Source organism: Glycine max, chromosome 19 (assembly GCF_000004515.6).
Source record: "Glycine max cultivar Williams 82 chromosome 19, Glycine_max_v4.0, whole genome shotgun sequence".
NCBI lineage: Eukaryota > Viridiplantae > Streptophyta > Magnoliopsida > Fabales > Fabaceae > Glycine > Glycine max.
In genome coordinates this window covers 44,768,582-44,783,737 of record NC_038255.2, presented here as the reverse complement: position 1 = coordinate 44,783,737, position 15,156 = coordinate 44,768,582, and the positions used below count along the sequence as shown (strand labels likewise).

The 15,156-nt window shown below is 31.6% G+C and overlaps 2 protein-coding genes and 1 long non-coding RNA gene across 3 annotated transcripts; 2 read left to right on the top strand and 1 right to left on the bottom strand.

Moving 5' to 3' along the window:
• The first annotated feature begins 1,474 nt into the window (after nt 1–1,474).
• Nucleotides 1,475–10,113, top strand: LOC100816619 (FAD synthase). Its single transcript, XM_003554345.5, has 17 exons — nt 1,475–1,869; nt 1,974–2,084; nt 2,942–2,987; nt 3,070–3,227; nt 3,404–3,521; nt 4,809–4,891; nt 5,851–5,910; nt 6,202–6,450; nt 6,948–7,044; nt 7,218–7,268; nt 7,356–7,436; nt 7,796–7,867; nt 8,556–8,618; nt 8,811–8,963; nt 9,426–9,483; nt 9,582–9,634; nt 9,709–10,113. Exons 2-17 carry the CDS (start codon nt 1,984–1,986, stop codon nt 9,784–9,786), a joined length of 1,521 nt encoding a protein of 506 aa, XP_003554393.1. The 5' UTR covers nt 1,475–1,869; nt 1,974–1,983; the 3' UTR covers nt 9,787–10,113.
• Nucleotides 10,114–11,747: 1,634 nt separating this feature from the next.
• Nucleotides 11,748–12,999, top strand: LOC100305694 (uncharacterized). Its single transcript, NM_001248474.2, is given in 3 exon segments — nt 11,748–11,909; nt 12,024–12,049; nt 12,645–12,999. Coding segments are annotated over 3 exon segments (402 nt in total). The 5' UTR covers nt 11,748–11,756; the 3' UTR covers nt 12,868–12,999.
• Nucleotides 12,825–14,312, bottom strand: LOC106797209 (uncharacterized). The gene is made up of 2 exons (XR_001386379.3): nt 14,245–14,312; nt 12,825–13,672 (listed from the first exon to the last, which is right to left on the bottom strand). It is a non-coding gene; the product is annotated as an uncharacterized lncRNA (long non-coding RNA).
• Nucleotides 14,313–15,156: the final 844 nt, after the last annotated feature.

Here is a 15,156-nt window from a genome sequence, read left to right as displayed (position 1 = left end):
TAATTCTTTTTAATCTCTAACTTCATTGTATTTTTTTAAATCTATCAACTAATAATAAACGAATTTTTAAAATTTGTTATTTTTTAATTTAAAACTCATTTTATAGATATATTTGTGAATTTTAAAACTACCCATTTTTGTTTATTTGTATTTTTTATAGAAATAATTTTTGTTAAACTGCTCATTTAAAAAAAAATAAGAATTAATTTAATTTTAGATATTTGTTTGTTTTAAAACTGGTTTTGATTTTATATTTGCCTACCAGAAAATTTCTCATAGTGCTTGATTACTAACATTTATTAGGGATTATTTTAATTTATTTTTTTGTTGGTTTATATAGTTTGTAGTTTTTTTAATACTTTGGTTTTCTTTTGCATATCAAAGAAAAAGATCATGTCATGTGTTATGTCATATAGATTCTGATAATGCTAGAATAAAGACCCGTTGAATTATAAATGTGGAAACAATTGATGGAAAAGTTTTACAATTAGGAAAAGAAAAAAAACATAAAGGATAAATAAGATAAAAGAATTGGTTGTTGATTTGGATTACTTATGTTATTTAAATTGCTACATTAATATATGTTATCTTATTGTATTTGAATTTGAATTGCAATGTTATCTTTGCCATTTTGGGATGATACATCTAAGCATATGAGAAAAAACATGTCTCTAAATTAGAAAGAAACATAATAAGGATCAATAGTCAATAAATGTTATACAATATATCTCGCAAACTTATAAAAAAATGATAGTTAAAATATGGATTGAATAGGGAAAATCATAAAAGCACCTCAGAATCAAATATTCTTCTTTAAAACATTAATCATGTTCAAATCCATCTAAGGGTTTCATGTGTCCTAAACCAATTTAGTAATTTATGCTATTTTGTTAAAAGTATGTGAAAAAAATGATGTTTTTAAATATAAAAAGAAAAAGAAGTATAAAAAATTAAATAATAAAATAAAGGAAAAATTAACAATAGAGAAACAATTTTTGAAAATTGATATAAGACATTTGTGATAGAATTTATTGAGTTAGAAAAAATATATACATATAATTATATAATTTATTTACAATTTTATTATAAATAATGATAAATAGTAGAAGCATAAAAATATATTTATTTCATTCGTATTTATAACATCCAAGTTCACATTGCAATTTAGTAATTAATTTTTAATAATTTATTTTATTAAGTAGTTATACTATTATGTAGTTACAATGTATAATAAGAAAAATCATTATAATATACTAAATTTAACACAACAAAAATGTAATAGCATAATAAAAATGTATTAAATTAGAAAAAAACAATTTACCTCAGACCAATATTCACATCTACTAAAATACGATATATATTAATTTTAGTACATTAAAAATGATATAAAATATTAAATTTAGCATAATAGAAATATACACGTACAAGTGTGCGATCCGCTAGTATAAATAAAGCTTTTAGGTGAGAGTAAAAAGAGGAAGAAAATCACCACAAATTTCTTGAAAGTTTGAACAACACAAATAAAACCATTCACAACCAAAACACTTGGGGCATAATTGGGTAATATCTTAGGCTTTTTTCTGCGAAAGAGTGTGACCTTGGATCCGGTTATCTTAAATTTCGGTTGGAGCAGCCACTTCATTTTGGTGCGCTGCGACAACACAACGTAGATAAGACATCATTGTTTTGTTCAGATTCTGCGCGTTATTTCATTCTCACACATAACCACATTCTGCATGTCCAATTCTTGCTCTTAAATATCTCATCTCTCACTTCCATCCAATCCCCTTTTTGAAAACGCCAGAATCATTCATTCAATCACTTCACACACTCACACCTTGCTCCACCCCTTCTCCAATTCGCTACAAGGTACCAATTTGACGACGACCCATGTTTGCTTTTCGTTAAACACAGTTAAATTTGCTATCTTTTCGGAAACCCTTTTGCTCTGATTCTGTTTTTCTTTTGCTCAGGTGTTTCAACATGGAGATCGATAAGGCAATTAGAGAGTGTGACGATCGAAGACTTCAGACCAAGTACAACAACGCTACCTATGTTGTTCAGAGAGCTTTGGCTTTGTATTCGTAAGTTGTTCTTTATCTCCTATGAACCGGGACATACAATTTGTGGGGTTGTTGTCTTAAACCTTTCTATGAGGTGAGTTTGGAGTTCATGTGTGAGGAATTAGATTCATTTGCCCCTTTTCTGTTGGTTAATGTAAATCAGAAGACGAGAAGGGTGTTACGTGCTGTTGACTCGATTTTTATTGTTGCTTTGACTGGAAAGATGAATAGGTGCTCAATGAGGATTTATTGTTGATTTATGTTGGATCTATTTTATGAGTTTATGGGGTGTATTGAATTTCCTTCCTTGATTGTTTTTGTCTCAGGGGCAAGCATTTTTTGAAAAATGTTTGAGTCTGTTATCTTGAAAATATTGCTGGAAATGCGTTATCTGAAATGAGTGACGGTCTGTGACGACTGACGATCTTCCATTTGGTCTAAGTTAGTTGAGAATTTCGATGGTGTTATCTGAAAACTAGAAATAGCTTTTATTTTGATATATGTAATTGTATATAAGTTTATGAAGCAAGGACGATATGCGTTCCATCTGTTGATTTTTTAACCGGGTACCCATTCTAAACAACTTAACAACTCTTACAGCTACATATGAAGACTATTTTGCATCGGATGATGGCTGAATTGGGGATTTGAAATTTGATTGTTTTAGGGACAAGTGCATATGGATCATAGAGTGATGTCCCCATACTTTTTGGTGTCTTTTTGCTACTTCATTTGCTATAAGTCATACCTGTTTTAAATTATGAATGGAGAAAAAACTATGATCTTTTATAAATATTTTATCTTCTCAATGCTGATTGTCCTTGTTAATGTAAGTTGTCTTATTATATCTGCATGTATTAATGTATTTCTTCCTACAGTATTGAGGAGGTTGCCTTCAGTTTCAATGGAGGAAAGGATTCAACGGTAAGTTTTAATGTCTGTAATCTTTTATGACCCATCAAAATCCATGGGCTTGTTAGTGGTGATATTGAGTTTTGGCATGCAGGTTTTGTTGCACATACTCAGGGCTGGCTATTTCTTGCACAAAAAGGGGCAAAATAGTGCAAATGGGGATCTAAAAGATTTTCCAATTCGAACAATATATTTTGAGAGTCCTTGTGCATTCCCAGAAATCAATTCATTTACCTATGATACTGCTGCCACGTGAGTGAAGCTTCTTCCTTTCTACTTTTTAATTTTTTATTTATTTGTCATTGCAGTTTAGATATTATGGAGAGGTGATATTTTCCTCCCTTAATTTGTACCGTTGTTTGTAATTCTTAAACTTGGAGGCTTGTCCTCCTTTAAAGGTGGAGCAACTAATGATTTTTCTTGAGTAGCTATGGGTTGCAAATTGACACCATTAGCTTAGATTTCAAGTCTGGTTTGGAGGCTTTGCTAAAGGAAAAACCGATTCGAGCTATCTTCCTTGGAGTTCGAATTGGAGACCCTACTGCGGTATGTGAAGATTTTACAAACAATATACGGCCATCTTTAAAAAAACTACACACACACATAACTATTCATAGATATATGTTATAAGGAGAAAGCTAAGCTACATACTCATTATTCAATAACTTGCTATCCAGTATCTAGTAAAGATAAAATGGCTTAAACAATGAGAAGAACAATACTTATTATAGTATAAAGTGGCACTTGTCAATGACTCATTATAACTGCTAAACATTCCTAGAATACCTCAGCATTGTCATTAATCTCACTATATATGATCATTAGACGTATTATGCATAATTTATGATGTGCCAATACTACAATTTTGGAACAATTTCAGCATGCATTAAATTTCTCAATTCTAAACGTCAATTTTCCATGCTATTGCATGCTCAAAATCAGTAATTTGCCCATAGAGCAAATTCAACCTAAAGTTAGGTTCCCCAATTTCTGTATAAACTTGCTATTAGTTAATAACCAGAATACTGCTGAAAAGATCACTCTAAGCTGTTGAGGAGAGGATAATTAGGGCCAATATGCAAAATCATCTCTTTGAGAGTGTCAAATGCTTGTGAATATTGAAATTAATCAAGAAGTTTGGTAGTATACATTGTTTTTTATTTGAGGTTCCCTTTATTATTATTTTGTTTTTTTTTTGGGAAAAAAATGTAAATTATATTAAACCCAAAATGATACAATAATAAACGGGGCATACCCCGCAGTTAAAGAAAATCAAAAGTCTCCCTAATACAAGAAGATCTATATCAAGATGCTAAAACAAATGCAACAGGTGCGCTTGTCTATACATAAGAAACTTAATCTTGCTAATAACCTCTATTACGGAAAATTGATAATCTTCAAAAATCAGCTTGTTCCTAGACAGCCAAATGCAGTAGACTGTAATTGCTATAGCCAGACAACGTAATTTTCCTTGAACACCTTTATTATTATTTTGTTAATAATATATCTTTTGACATGTTGGGTCAAACCTGAAGATGTTTTCAAAAGCCTAACACTAACACATATACCTGAAAAAATGGCTCAAATTTCAATTCTATACAATATGAAAAATTGAAAATATGCGTCAAATTACATATCAGAATCTTCATTTAGGCAATTTTCAAACATGTTCATTCAATTTTTTTTTTTGAGAAAAAGTATCAAGTGCATGGCCTTAGTAAAAGCTTAAAATTGTATGCTTTTGTTCTTTAAACCAATATTTGATTACCATGGTTTAATAAAAGCTGGAATATTGACATATTATATTCATACGTGTGTGCTCCTACCTTACAGGTTGGTCAAGAACAATTCTCCCCTAGTTCGCCTGGGTGGCCACCTTTCATGAGGGTGAATCCCATTTTAGATTGGTCATACAGGTTTGATTCTTTTTGCTATGCAGTTTCTTCTTCATGCTTTAAATTAAGTAAAATTAGAACCAGTGCTTATATTTGGTGGTTTTCTTTTAAACTCTTATCTGGATGAGCAAGCAATACAAAGATCTGAAAGAATTGAATTCTCTCTTTAAAGACATTAGTGGTTGATGCCAACTTGTGCGTAAATCTTTTTCATTTTGTAATAAATTTGACACTTAGGAGGTCTTCCGTCACATATTTTTTAGTCTTGGATGATATGTTTCATGTCCCTAAACCATTAGTATTGGAGACAAAAAATTGTGGTTATTAGTTGTGTGAGCAGTGCCGCTAATAGATAGACCTCATTTCCAAATTGATTTATTTTTTTGGCATATTTTTCCCTATATCTAAACTCTTCCCTTTGAAGACAGCCATATCAGTATTTATGGTTATTTCTTGTCCTTAGGTTCTCTTAGATTTTTAACCTTTGGTAATACACAGACTCTCATGTTTGGTTAGCCATTTAAATGAAAAATCAGAAAAAACTAGAAAACCTCAGGTAAAAGGTGAGGGGTAGCTTGTTAATAGCAAAAAAATCTTTGAAAATAGGAAACAAATTGAAAACAAAGTGACAATTTTGTAATTAAAAAGTGAAAACAGAAAATAAAAACAGTAAACAAAAACACAGGAAGTGGGCCCTTATTTTCTTGATATATTCCAATGGTTGTTGTTATAACTTGAAATATAATTTTCTTTTTGTAGTAATCATAATTTTTCAAAGGTTAATTTTCTTAGCAAGTAGCCAAATAACTCGGAAATTATTTGGTTTCCTTCCCTCAATTTGCATGTTTACTTGAGAGCACCATCACTTGGAAAATAGTGCTTGTTATTTTCCATGATTATTTATGTTGATGCTTTTGGAATGTCATAAACTCATAATGTCAATTGCTTCATTTACTTATGGTGGTTATATTTCTATACAGAGATGTGTGGGCCTTCCTTTTAACTTGCAAGGTGAACTATTGCAGCCTTTATGATCAAGGGTAATACTCAATATATATGCTGAAATTTATTGTTGGATTTTATTATCTCTGCCTGCCATATTTTCCTTTTTTGTTTAACATTTCGCCCCAGAATGGGGACAATGGGAAAAAAATGGATGAAGATCTGATCATCATTTGCGAACTATTTAAAAAGACTTCACTGAATAACCTGACTGATACATTCTATTGCTGAATTTAATAATTGATCCATCATGGTTGACATTAAGTTCTAGATGTTTGTGTTTATTCAGGGAATTTTTGTGTGCAATTATTTCTTTGTTATTTGTGCAGTTATACTTCAATTGGGAGCATATACGACACAGTTCCCAACTCATTATTATGCATTAGCAATTCTTCCAATAAATTCAAACCTGCGTATTTACTTGCTGACGGAAGATTAGAGAGGGCAGGGAGGGCTAAAAGGCCATCTACTTCAACTGGTGGACAACATCCTGCAGAGAGCAATGGCCTGACTAGCCAGGATTCACTTAAAAACAGCATGCTCACAGCATCAATCATTGCTGTGGGAGATGAGATTCTGTAAGTACCTCGATATCATATGGATAGTCGGATTTTGTGGAATACATTGGAAACACTATCTTGTATGAACTTGTATGCCCTGCTTTATATTTTCCATTGGGGGATTTTCACAATTTTATCAGACTATTTACTCAGTTTTCAAGCTTTGGTGTATCAATTTGCAATGGTTTAACCTATTGTTGAATCTCTTGATTGTGTGCTGGATGATTTGTTGCTGTCATGCTCGGCTTCCTATATGTTGACATAGACGCTCTTTCATTAATCTTGAACAAACAATATCCTTTTTTTTATGTGAAGAAACTCAAGAAAGTAAACACCTCAGAAATCAATTTTAATTTTTCTATAATCATTTGAGGAAGAAAAGATTAAATGAAAATAAATTTAAATTTTTAAAAGCTATCATGTCAAGCTGTGTAGTGAACTACTAATTAATTTTTTATGATCCTTTAACTGTATTGGTGATGTTCTCTTTTTCTTTACTCTGTTCCATAGCTCAGGTTTGGCATTGTTGAGGATCAGTTGGGACCTTATTTGTGTAGGAAACTGCATTGCATTGGTTGGTCTGTGTTTCAACATTCTGTTGTGCACAACAATGTGAGTTCTTTTCTGCAGAAGTCCTACGTATGTTTATATGAACTGTTCCGCTTTGCAGACATCAACACTTGAAGGTGTTATTATGAGTTTGTTGATAATGACCCACGTGAAACTCTAATTTAGGCATTCTTCAACTAATATTATAATTTCATGGTTTGTGACTTCTGTACCAGATAGATTCTGTGGCCGAAGAAGTTGAGAGACAAAAATCTAAAAGTGATATGGTAAGATACACACGCTTAGAGTCTATGCATGAATTTCTTGATGATAAAGTGATGGTTCAGGATATTTACCTGGCCTACGTTTTGTAGGTATTTATATATGGAGGTGTAGGTCCACTGCATTCAGATGTTAGCATAGCAGGCATTGCAAAAGCTTTTGGTGTTCGTTTGGTGCGTTACTTCAATTGCTGTATTTTTAAATTTGAGGCTACTATAATCATTCCCTAATATGCTCTGTTCATCCATATCTATTAGAGTAGTTAGTCTCTACAAGTGTAGTTAATACTTCTGTTGTTGGAAGTAGTTAACTGCCCAACATAATGCTGTTAACAGCATTCGGTTATGGTGCTGTTAGTTCTCTTAAATAGGGATAGCTTAACTCTATATATATTTTAATTGTCCTAAGTTCATTGTATCTGAAAATTAGAACACAATCAGTTCAGATTGCATCTCAATTTCTCCGTTTTCTCAGCTTTCTTTCACTTTTTCTCATCTTCCTGGAATCTCTATATCATTATCATTTGATGTAGGCTCCAGATGAAGAATTTGAAGAATATCTCAGGCATATTATTGGTGATCAATGTACTGGTGACCGGAATGAGGTAATTTACTTTAGAAAATCTAAGTTGTTTTGGGAACTTTGGATGTTTCTCCTAAGACATTTTGGGTGTGAGACTAATCTTCATTTTGGATACCAAGGCTTTCACTCCCCACAAGTGCTTTTATACTGGCTCAAATGCAATATTGTGCAGGACCCTCAACCACTGTTTATTTATCATTTACCAAAAAAGCCAATTATCTATCTTAAGGTTTTAATTATAATTCATCATGTTGTGGTTCAATAAAACACTTATTTGATTTCAATTGTCTAATAAATGGGAGGAGAAGGTGAGAAACATAGCGTGTTTTTTAATATGGTTGCACCATGACTTGTGAATATAATTTTCATGCTCATACAAATGCCAAGATCATTAACTTTTTAGCAAGGTCCAATCCTTAACATTGCCACAGCCTAAAACAAGTCTCTCAGAGCTGTTCATATTTTCAGGAAAGTTTTTTAAAATACTGATCGTTATATTTGTTGGGGGGGGGGAGCAATGAGAAACACACTAATAGGATTGTATAGCCATATATATTTCAATTGCAATATTTCTTCCTTGTGTCTGCCATAAGACATCACAATCCTGCTTTCTCAGACTTGGCTTGCATTGCACACAACATACCTATGTCATAACATTTTGTAGTATGTAGTTCATTAATATTGATCTTTCCTTGCCTTTCACCTTTCAGATGGCTCAATTGCCTGAGGGCATAACTGAATTATGGCATCATGACAAATTGTCTGTGCCCTTGGTATGTATTCAGAAGTTCATTAACGAAAATTGTTTCCTTGTATGTCATTCACCAGAAATTCACTTTCACATTAAGGAGAAACTGGGAAAAATTTTCTACTTTTATTTGTTGTGACCAACTCCTAATAATATAATGAAAACGTTGAAGCAAGACTGGCTTTAACTGTTTGAGATTATTACTGTTTTTTGGCAGATCAAGTGTGAAAATGTAATAATTCTTAGTGCAACAAATGTTCCAGAGCTGGAAAAGCAGTGGGACTGTTGGATTGAATTAGCAAAATCTAGTGATCTACTAGCATTGCTGGAACCATATGTATCAAAGGACGTGACAACTAATCTGTCAGATGTATGTACAACTTTCATATATCATGATACATCTGGCATGATTTCATTCACATCTGGCATGATTTCATTCCCTGTGCTTTGAGATTATTTGGAATTTTGTTTTCTTTCAATGTATGTTGGACACAATACTTCCTTTGTTTAAATTTTACTTGTAACACGTGTTCTGAAGGCTTTATCTATATGGTGAGACTCATCATTATGTGCCCCATCCTTTTATTATTTTTTTATCACTGCTGATTGGTGTATGTAAATTCTAGTACACAGCATTTGATTTTGCTGGCATGTAATAAAAATGATCAGAGGTGCAATTGATGTGTACTCAAATATCTTCGGTGAAATAATTAAATAGACAATTTATTCTGATGAGAGTATGTAGCATCCATATACCGTGTTTTCCTTGTTTCTCTGTAATTTTTCTTCCCCGGAGCTCATCTGATTTTACTTTGGGACATCTAAACTGCAGGTTGAAATTGCTCAACCTCTATCAAAGCTTTGCCTTGAATTTCCAGACCTTTATATTGGTATGAAGTTTATGAGTTGTTGTGATGTTTACCAGTATGTTACTTGCTATCTGATTCGATCTATATTTTTAATTGTATTTCTTCTTTGTAACATCTAGGTTGTTACCGCAAAGCCAGATATGGATCTCTTATAGTAAGCTTCAAAGGAAAGGTACAATGAAGCTTCCCTATTTTAGTCTTTGTTTTAAGAAAAATAAGTTTGCCTAAATTCTAATTTTGTTGCAGGACCTAACACGCATTGAATCAGCTATAAAAGCATTACACAAGAAGTTTCAACCCAGTGCTTTCGTTGAGATGAACTAGGATGATGTTCTAAATGCTATGGTCCATTTCTTTTGGATGCCAACAGAATGAAAACCTTTCATGGCTGGGATCATATCATTCTCATATTATCTACAAATATAAGATGCATTGGGATAAAGATGGAGAGGGCAGAAAACAAGGTGCTGCTGTGTTGCTAGAAGAAAGAACAATGGTACAAGGAGGTGACTGAATCTTCAATTCTATTGCCACAGCACTTTTAACTGCTTCATGGGGGCATGGACAACCTATAGATTATTATAGAATTATTATTGAATTATCTCAACTTACATCACCACTTTACAAGTATATACTATACAGGTTTTTTCATTGAAAATCCATCATTTAAAACTTTATTTAGCAGGGCGAACTGCATCATCAGCTTTGGCTGCTATATATCCGATTTTGTTGATTAAAATATTGCTTTATAGTTAGCAAGAAGTAGGCCATCTGGTGTATGAACCATTTTACTGATTATTTTAACCATTCAACACTGAGGCATAATTTGGCCAGTGCAATAACGTAGTTATAGGGAAAACCATACCCCTTCTCGTTTTAACTTTTATTTTTGTGGGAGTGAACACCTCTTACAATTACATCTGATTGATTCTTAGTTTTTGTCAACGGAACTCTATTTTTCATACAAGATTAATGAATGATTTCTCAATGGATGAAATACAAGACACTTTTATTGAAAACAAGATTTTTTCCCCTCGGCTGAAATTCAGATTGCATACAATATATAGAAATGTTTGATCCATTGAGAATATATACTAGACACTTTTAAGTTTTAGGGGAATCAATTCTAGTGTTAATAAACAGTTAAAATCTAAATAATTTGATATAAAAAACGGAATTCATATCCTCTCACTGTCAAGGAACATAATATGATGTAGAATTTATTTGGTGCTATTTATAAGAAATAAGTTTTTACAATTAATTATATTTTATTTCTTAAAATAATCATTACAATATATTAATCAATTATATTTAATTGAAATGCATAGTTTAGTATTCTTTTTTGGTAAATGATGCATTTAGTTTTCGCTAATAAGTCATGAAAATTCATGTATTTTCAGTTAACCATATATTATCATATCATTAAAATCTACTAAATTTTATAATTATTATTTAAATTTCATATTTATAAAATTAATTAATAGTGTAATCTTTTTTAGGCAAAGGATATATCAAAATTAACCTCTAATCACATTCTACAATTTTTTTTAAGTAATATATTCACTTTGTTGAAAGTGATGAGACTAACCTATTATAAAAATTAATATGAATTAAGTTTTGTTTCTTCCAACAAAATCTTTTCTATACACACAAGAATCAAACCCTTGTGCCAATCATCTAACAACTCTTGGATCTTGTAGGTACATTTTAGAATTTATTGACAGATGATTATTTACTATTTATAATAAATTTTAAATATGATTTTAGTCATTTAAATTTAGGTAATTGTTTTATAGTCCTTCAAAAAAGAAATCATTTTATTAGTCTCTCAAATTTTTAAAAAGTTACTCTTAGTTTCTTTGGTCGTTGTGATGATTTGTTATTGTTAAAAATATTTTTTTAATTTAATTTCTTTAAAAATAATTTGTGACCATTTAAAAAACAGTTATAATATATAAAAATTACAACAATTTTATATCTAGTTTTTTTTGTATTCTTTAAAACCAACAGAATTGCTAAAAAATGATCACCAAATCATACAATTCAAATATTTTGACGGTTTAAAATTGTTAGAAATTATTTTTAAAAAATAAAAATAAATTTTAACGGTTAAAAATCATTACAAGTTGTGAAACTACAAACAAAGAGGAACTAAAGTATTTTTTTTAAAATTTGAAAAATTAATAAAAATAAATTATTTTTTATGAACCAAAAAAATAATTATTCAAGCGGCTGAGGGGTAGGGCAATGATAGTCAAATAGAGGCTGAGTTCTGATAAGAAAAAGAAACGACAATGGAGGGAAGCAACGAGCAAGATAAGGCAAAGAAAGGGTTAGAAGGCACTGCCATAGATTTACCTACTAACCGCCGTGTCAACCTGAAAAGCGCTACCAGCGACGACGACTTCACCAACATTCTTGCACACATCAAATCCTCCAAAACCCCCGTAAGTCCAACAACTTCATTGCAAATAAACTTTTTTTTTTTCCTATTGCTTTGTATGCGTTCTTACATGATATATGTATTTCATTCTTATGTTCGGTCACAAAATTGTTTGCAGGCTGTCATCAAATATGGCGCTCCTTGGTATGCTACCACTTCTCCCTAGTAATGCGTCGGTTCTAATTGTTTTGCACACCAGGTCTTTGATGTTGGATCTATTTGAATCAGTGGAAATTCCAAACTGTGTAGTTCTCTTTCTGGTTGAGATTTTGTTTACATGATGTTTGGAAGTTTATTTTGTTTGAATTTGGAGGAATGGAAAACATGATATATAGCATAGGGGATGATTGAAAATCAACATGGTATGGAATGGTTGACACATAGTTATATCTTTTAAGCACGAAATGATATTTATTGGGAAAAGTTAACCCCTTAAATGAATTTTTGTTCCTTGAGAAATTAGTCTTTTAAGTGTCAAGAAATTATTAGCTAGTCTAAAACTATCATGGTTCACTCTAATCTTTAAATGACACATAATTGAATGTTATTGTGTATTCCTCATAAACTGAAAATTTTGATGATGAAAAAAATTACTGTCTTTCGTCCAAAGGAAGTGAAAGTGTCAATTAGAGTTGTAATGTGTGAATTATAAGTCTATAACAATGCATTCAACACCATAATTTTTTTTTTTTGAAAAAAAAAAGAATACATTGTTGACTTTTGTTTCTTGGTTTTTCAGGTGTCCCGTTTGTATCCAAATTCTCCCAGCATTCTGTAGACTGAGCAATAATTTTCCAAAGCTTACCTTTGTATACACAGACATCGATGAATGCCCAGAAACAACTCAACACATTCGGTACACTCCCACCTTCCAATTTTACCGGAATGGTGAAAAGGTAGATGAGATGTATGGTGCTGGTGGGGAAGAGAGGCTCCATGATCGTCTGTGGTTGCACTCTTAAGTCCATGTAAGAGAAACATTATGTTTGCAATTTCTCTATGTAAGTAGCATAGTCAATCATGAACAATTTCGTGAATGGTAGTACAAAACCTAATTATTCCATGTCTCTATAAGAAATTGTCTTTTATGTGGTAAACAACTTCATAAATTGATCCCCTCAAAAAAATCAAGTCGAGAACATCCTAAGTTTACACCAATGTGCAAGGAATGGTCGCAATACAAAATTAAATTTAAATTGAAGCGATAAAACCAGAGAGGTATCTAATGTTGCATGCTCTCCTATTGTGCTAATGTCTACTCCCTTTTCTCATTCAAGCTGTGAAATGTATCTTCAATAAGAGATGTACGCAAAATCCGAAAGATGGCTACGATGATAATCACCTGTAACAATGAACAACATAATGGGTGGCTAACTCAAGCGTTAGGCTTGAGGATCTTGATGGTCTCCCAAGTGAAATCAGGATCGTCACGTCCAAAATGTCCATAAGCAGCAGTTTTCTGGAACCTGAAGTTGCCTCCTCTCATGAGATCAAGATTGATGGCAATCATTCCTGGCCTGAAGTCAAAATTTTCCTTCATCAGAGCCAAGATGTCCTTGTCTGGAATCTCCAATTGCATAAGAAACCTGCACAATGCAACGCCGTGCAAGCCCTGAAGCTACCACGCTCTTGGCTGCTTGCCTAACTATTTTTGCACCACTTCTATCAACCTTGGTACAAACAAGAGTACTATGCCATTACATCAATCAACAAGAGTACTATGCCATCACAATTAAGGAATCCGCGAGTGCTGCACAAACAAGAGTACTGTGCCATCACATCAATCAACAGATCCAATTAAGTCCACAACGATAATTATTTTGCATACATTGAATATTATATATTTTTAAGACTACTAATTAATGAAAATAGAACAAGCATAGGTTTATAACAATTAATATTAAGCGCTAGATCTAAGCCAGGAAGCAAATTAACAAATTCTAAGAGGCAGGCATTGATCCAAGATCTGATAACTAAGAATGCTAAAAGCATCAATCGTAGAAAACTGAATTTTTATGAGCTACTAAGTAGAGTTTGGTATGACATTGATAAAATTGATTTTGAAGTGATATAGTTTATGTTTGAATGTTTTATTATAAAATCAAGTTAAAATTAAAATTTAGTACAAAATTTTAGATTTAAGGTAAAAGTTATTCAAAGTTAATTCAATTTAAAATCAATTTTGAATATAAAATTAATTTTGAATTTTTCTTTAACGTGAAATTAAATATGTAAAAATATATCCAAAAGTAATTTTGAACTCAGAGTTAATTTTCCAAAAGCCAAATCAAACACGCATTAAGTGAATTGTATGATGTGAAAGTAAAAGAAACACATACCAAGGATGCTTGCTGCTTTGTGCGAGGAAGATGGACAATGACAAACCGAAAACGTGAAGAAAACAGAGAGCAAGAAAAAACAGAGCTAGTGTAACCTATATATAGAAACTATATGAATGACTCGCTCACATTTCTCTCCTACTTTTTACTTATAAAATTACTTTTTCTTTTAGGTTGTTACGTAATGTTAAGTAACTTTTTATTTTGTATAAAAAACGATCAAAATTTATTCATAGCATTTCTATATAAACTAGAGCAATACCTGAGTTATGCACAGACAATTGGAAGAAAAAAAAAATTAAAATAGTAAAGTGTGGACACATGTAAGAGAGAGAAAAGTGCAAAGCAATAAAACATTATAAAAAAATTATGTATCAACACAAGCAAATTGGAGTTGATTTTTGAATACTCCTTCAGTAAGCCTGTTTGTTTTATTCTAATAATAATTTCTTATACCGTACATATATTCTAATATAAAATTTGCATTGAGATTAATTTTAGGAGAAAAGAAAACTATGCACATGTAAAATGAATAATTCATAAGTTAATCCTCTAAATAAAAAAAATATAAATCCTTCAAACATAAAACAGTGTCACAATCATAAAAATGTTATTATAATAAATTGCACAGTAACAAAAAAAAAGAAGATTACAAAACAATCCAAGCGACACATATCACCTCTACTTAAATTGTATTCAGTTAATGAGTTATGTAGGTTGAATCATATAACCCAATCAATCTATTTTGAGAAGTTAAATACACAAAATTCTTATTTTAGTAGTGATGGTCTCTATATCCAGACAAAATTAGTTTCTAATATCCAGTAGAAACTCTTAACAGACAATCTCGTCATATTTGCCTCCCAAGTTGCCATTTAACTATATTAGAACCAGAAGGAATAGAGATCAGGG

What these genes read in the sequence shown, in the direction of transcription:
- LOC100816619 (XM_003554345.5), top strand. Translation starts at nt 1,984, where the DNA reads ATGGAGATCGATAAGGCAATTAGAGAGTGTGACGATCGAAGACTTCAG. An exon ending in AAGCTTTTGGTGTTCGTTTG is followed by an intron (nt 7,437 to 7,795) that starts GTGCGTTACTTC and finishes CATTTGATGTAG; the next exon opens with GCTCCAGATGAAGAATTTGA. An exon ending in TGACAACTAATCTGTCAGAT is followed by an intron (nt 8,964 to 9,425) that starts GTATGTACAACT and finishes TCTAAACTGCAG; the next exon opens with GTTGAAATTGCTCAACCTCT.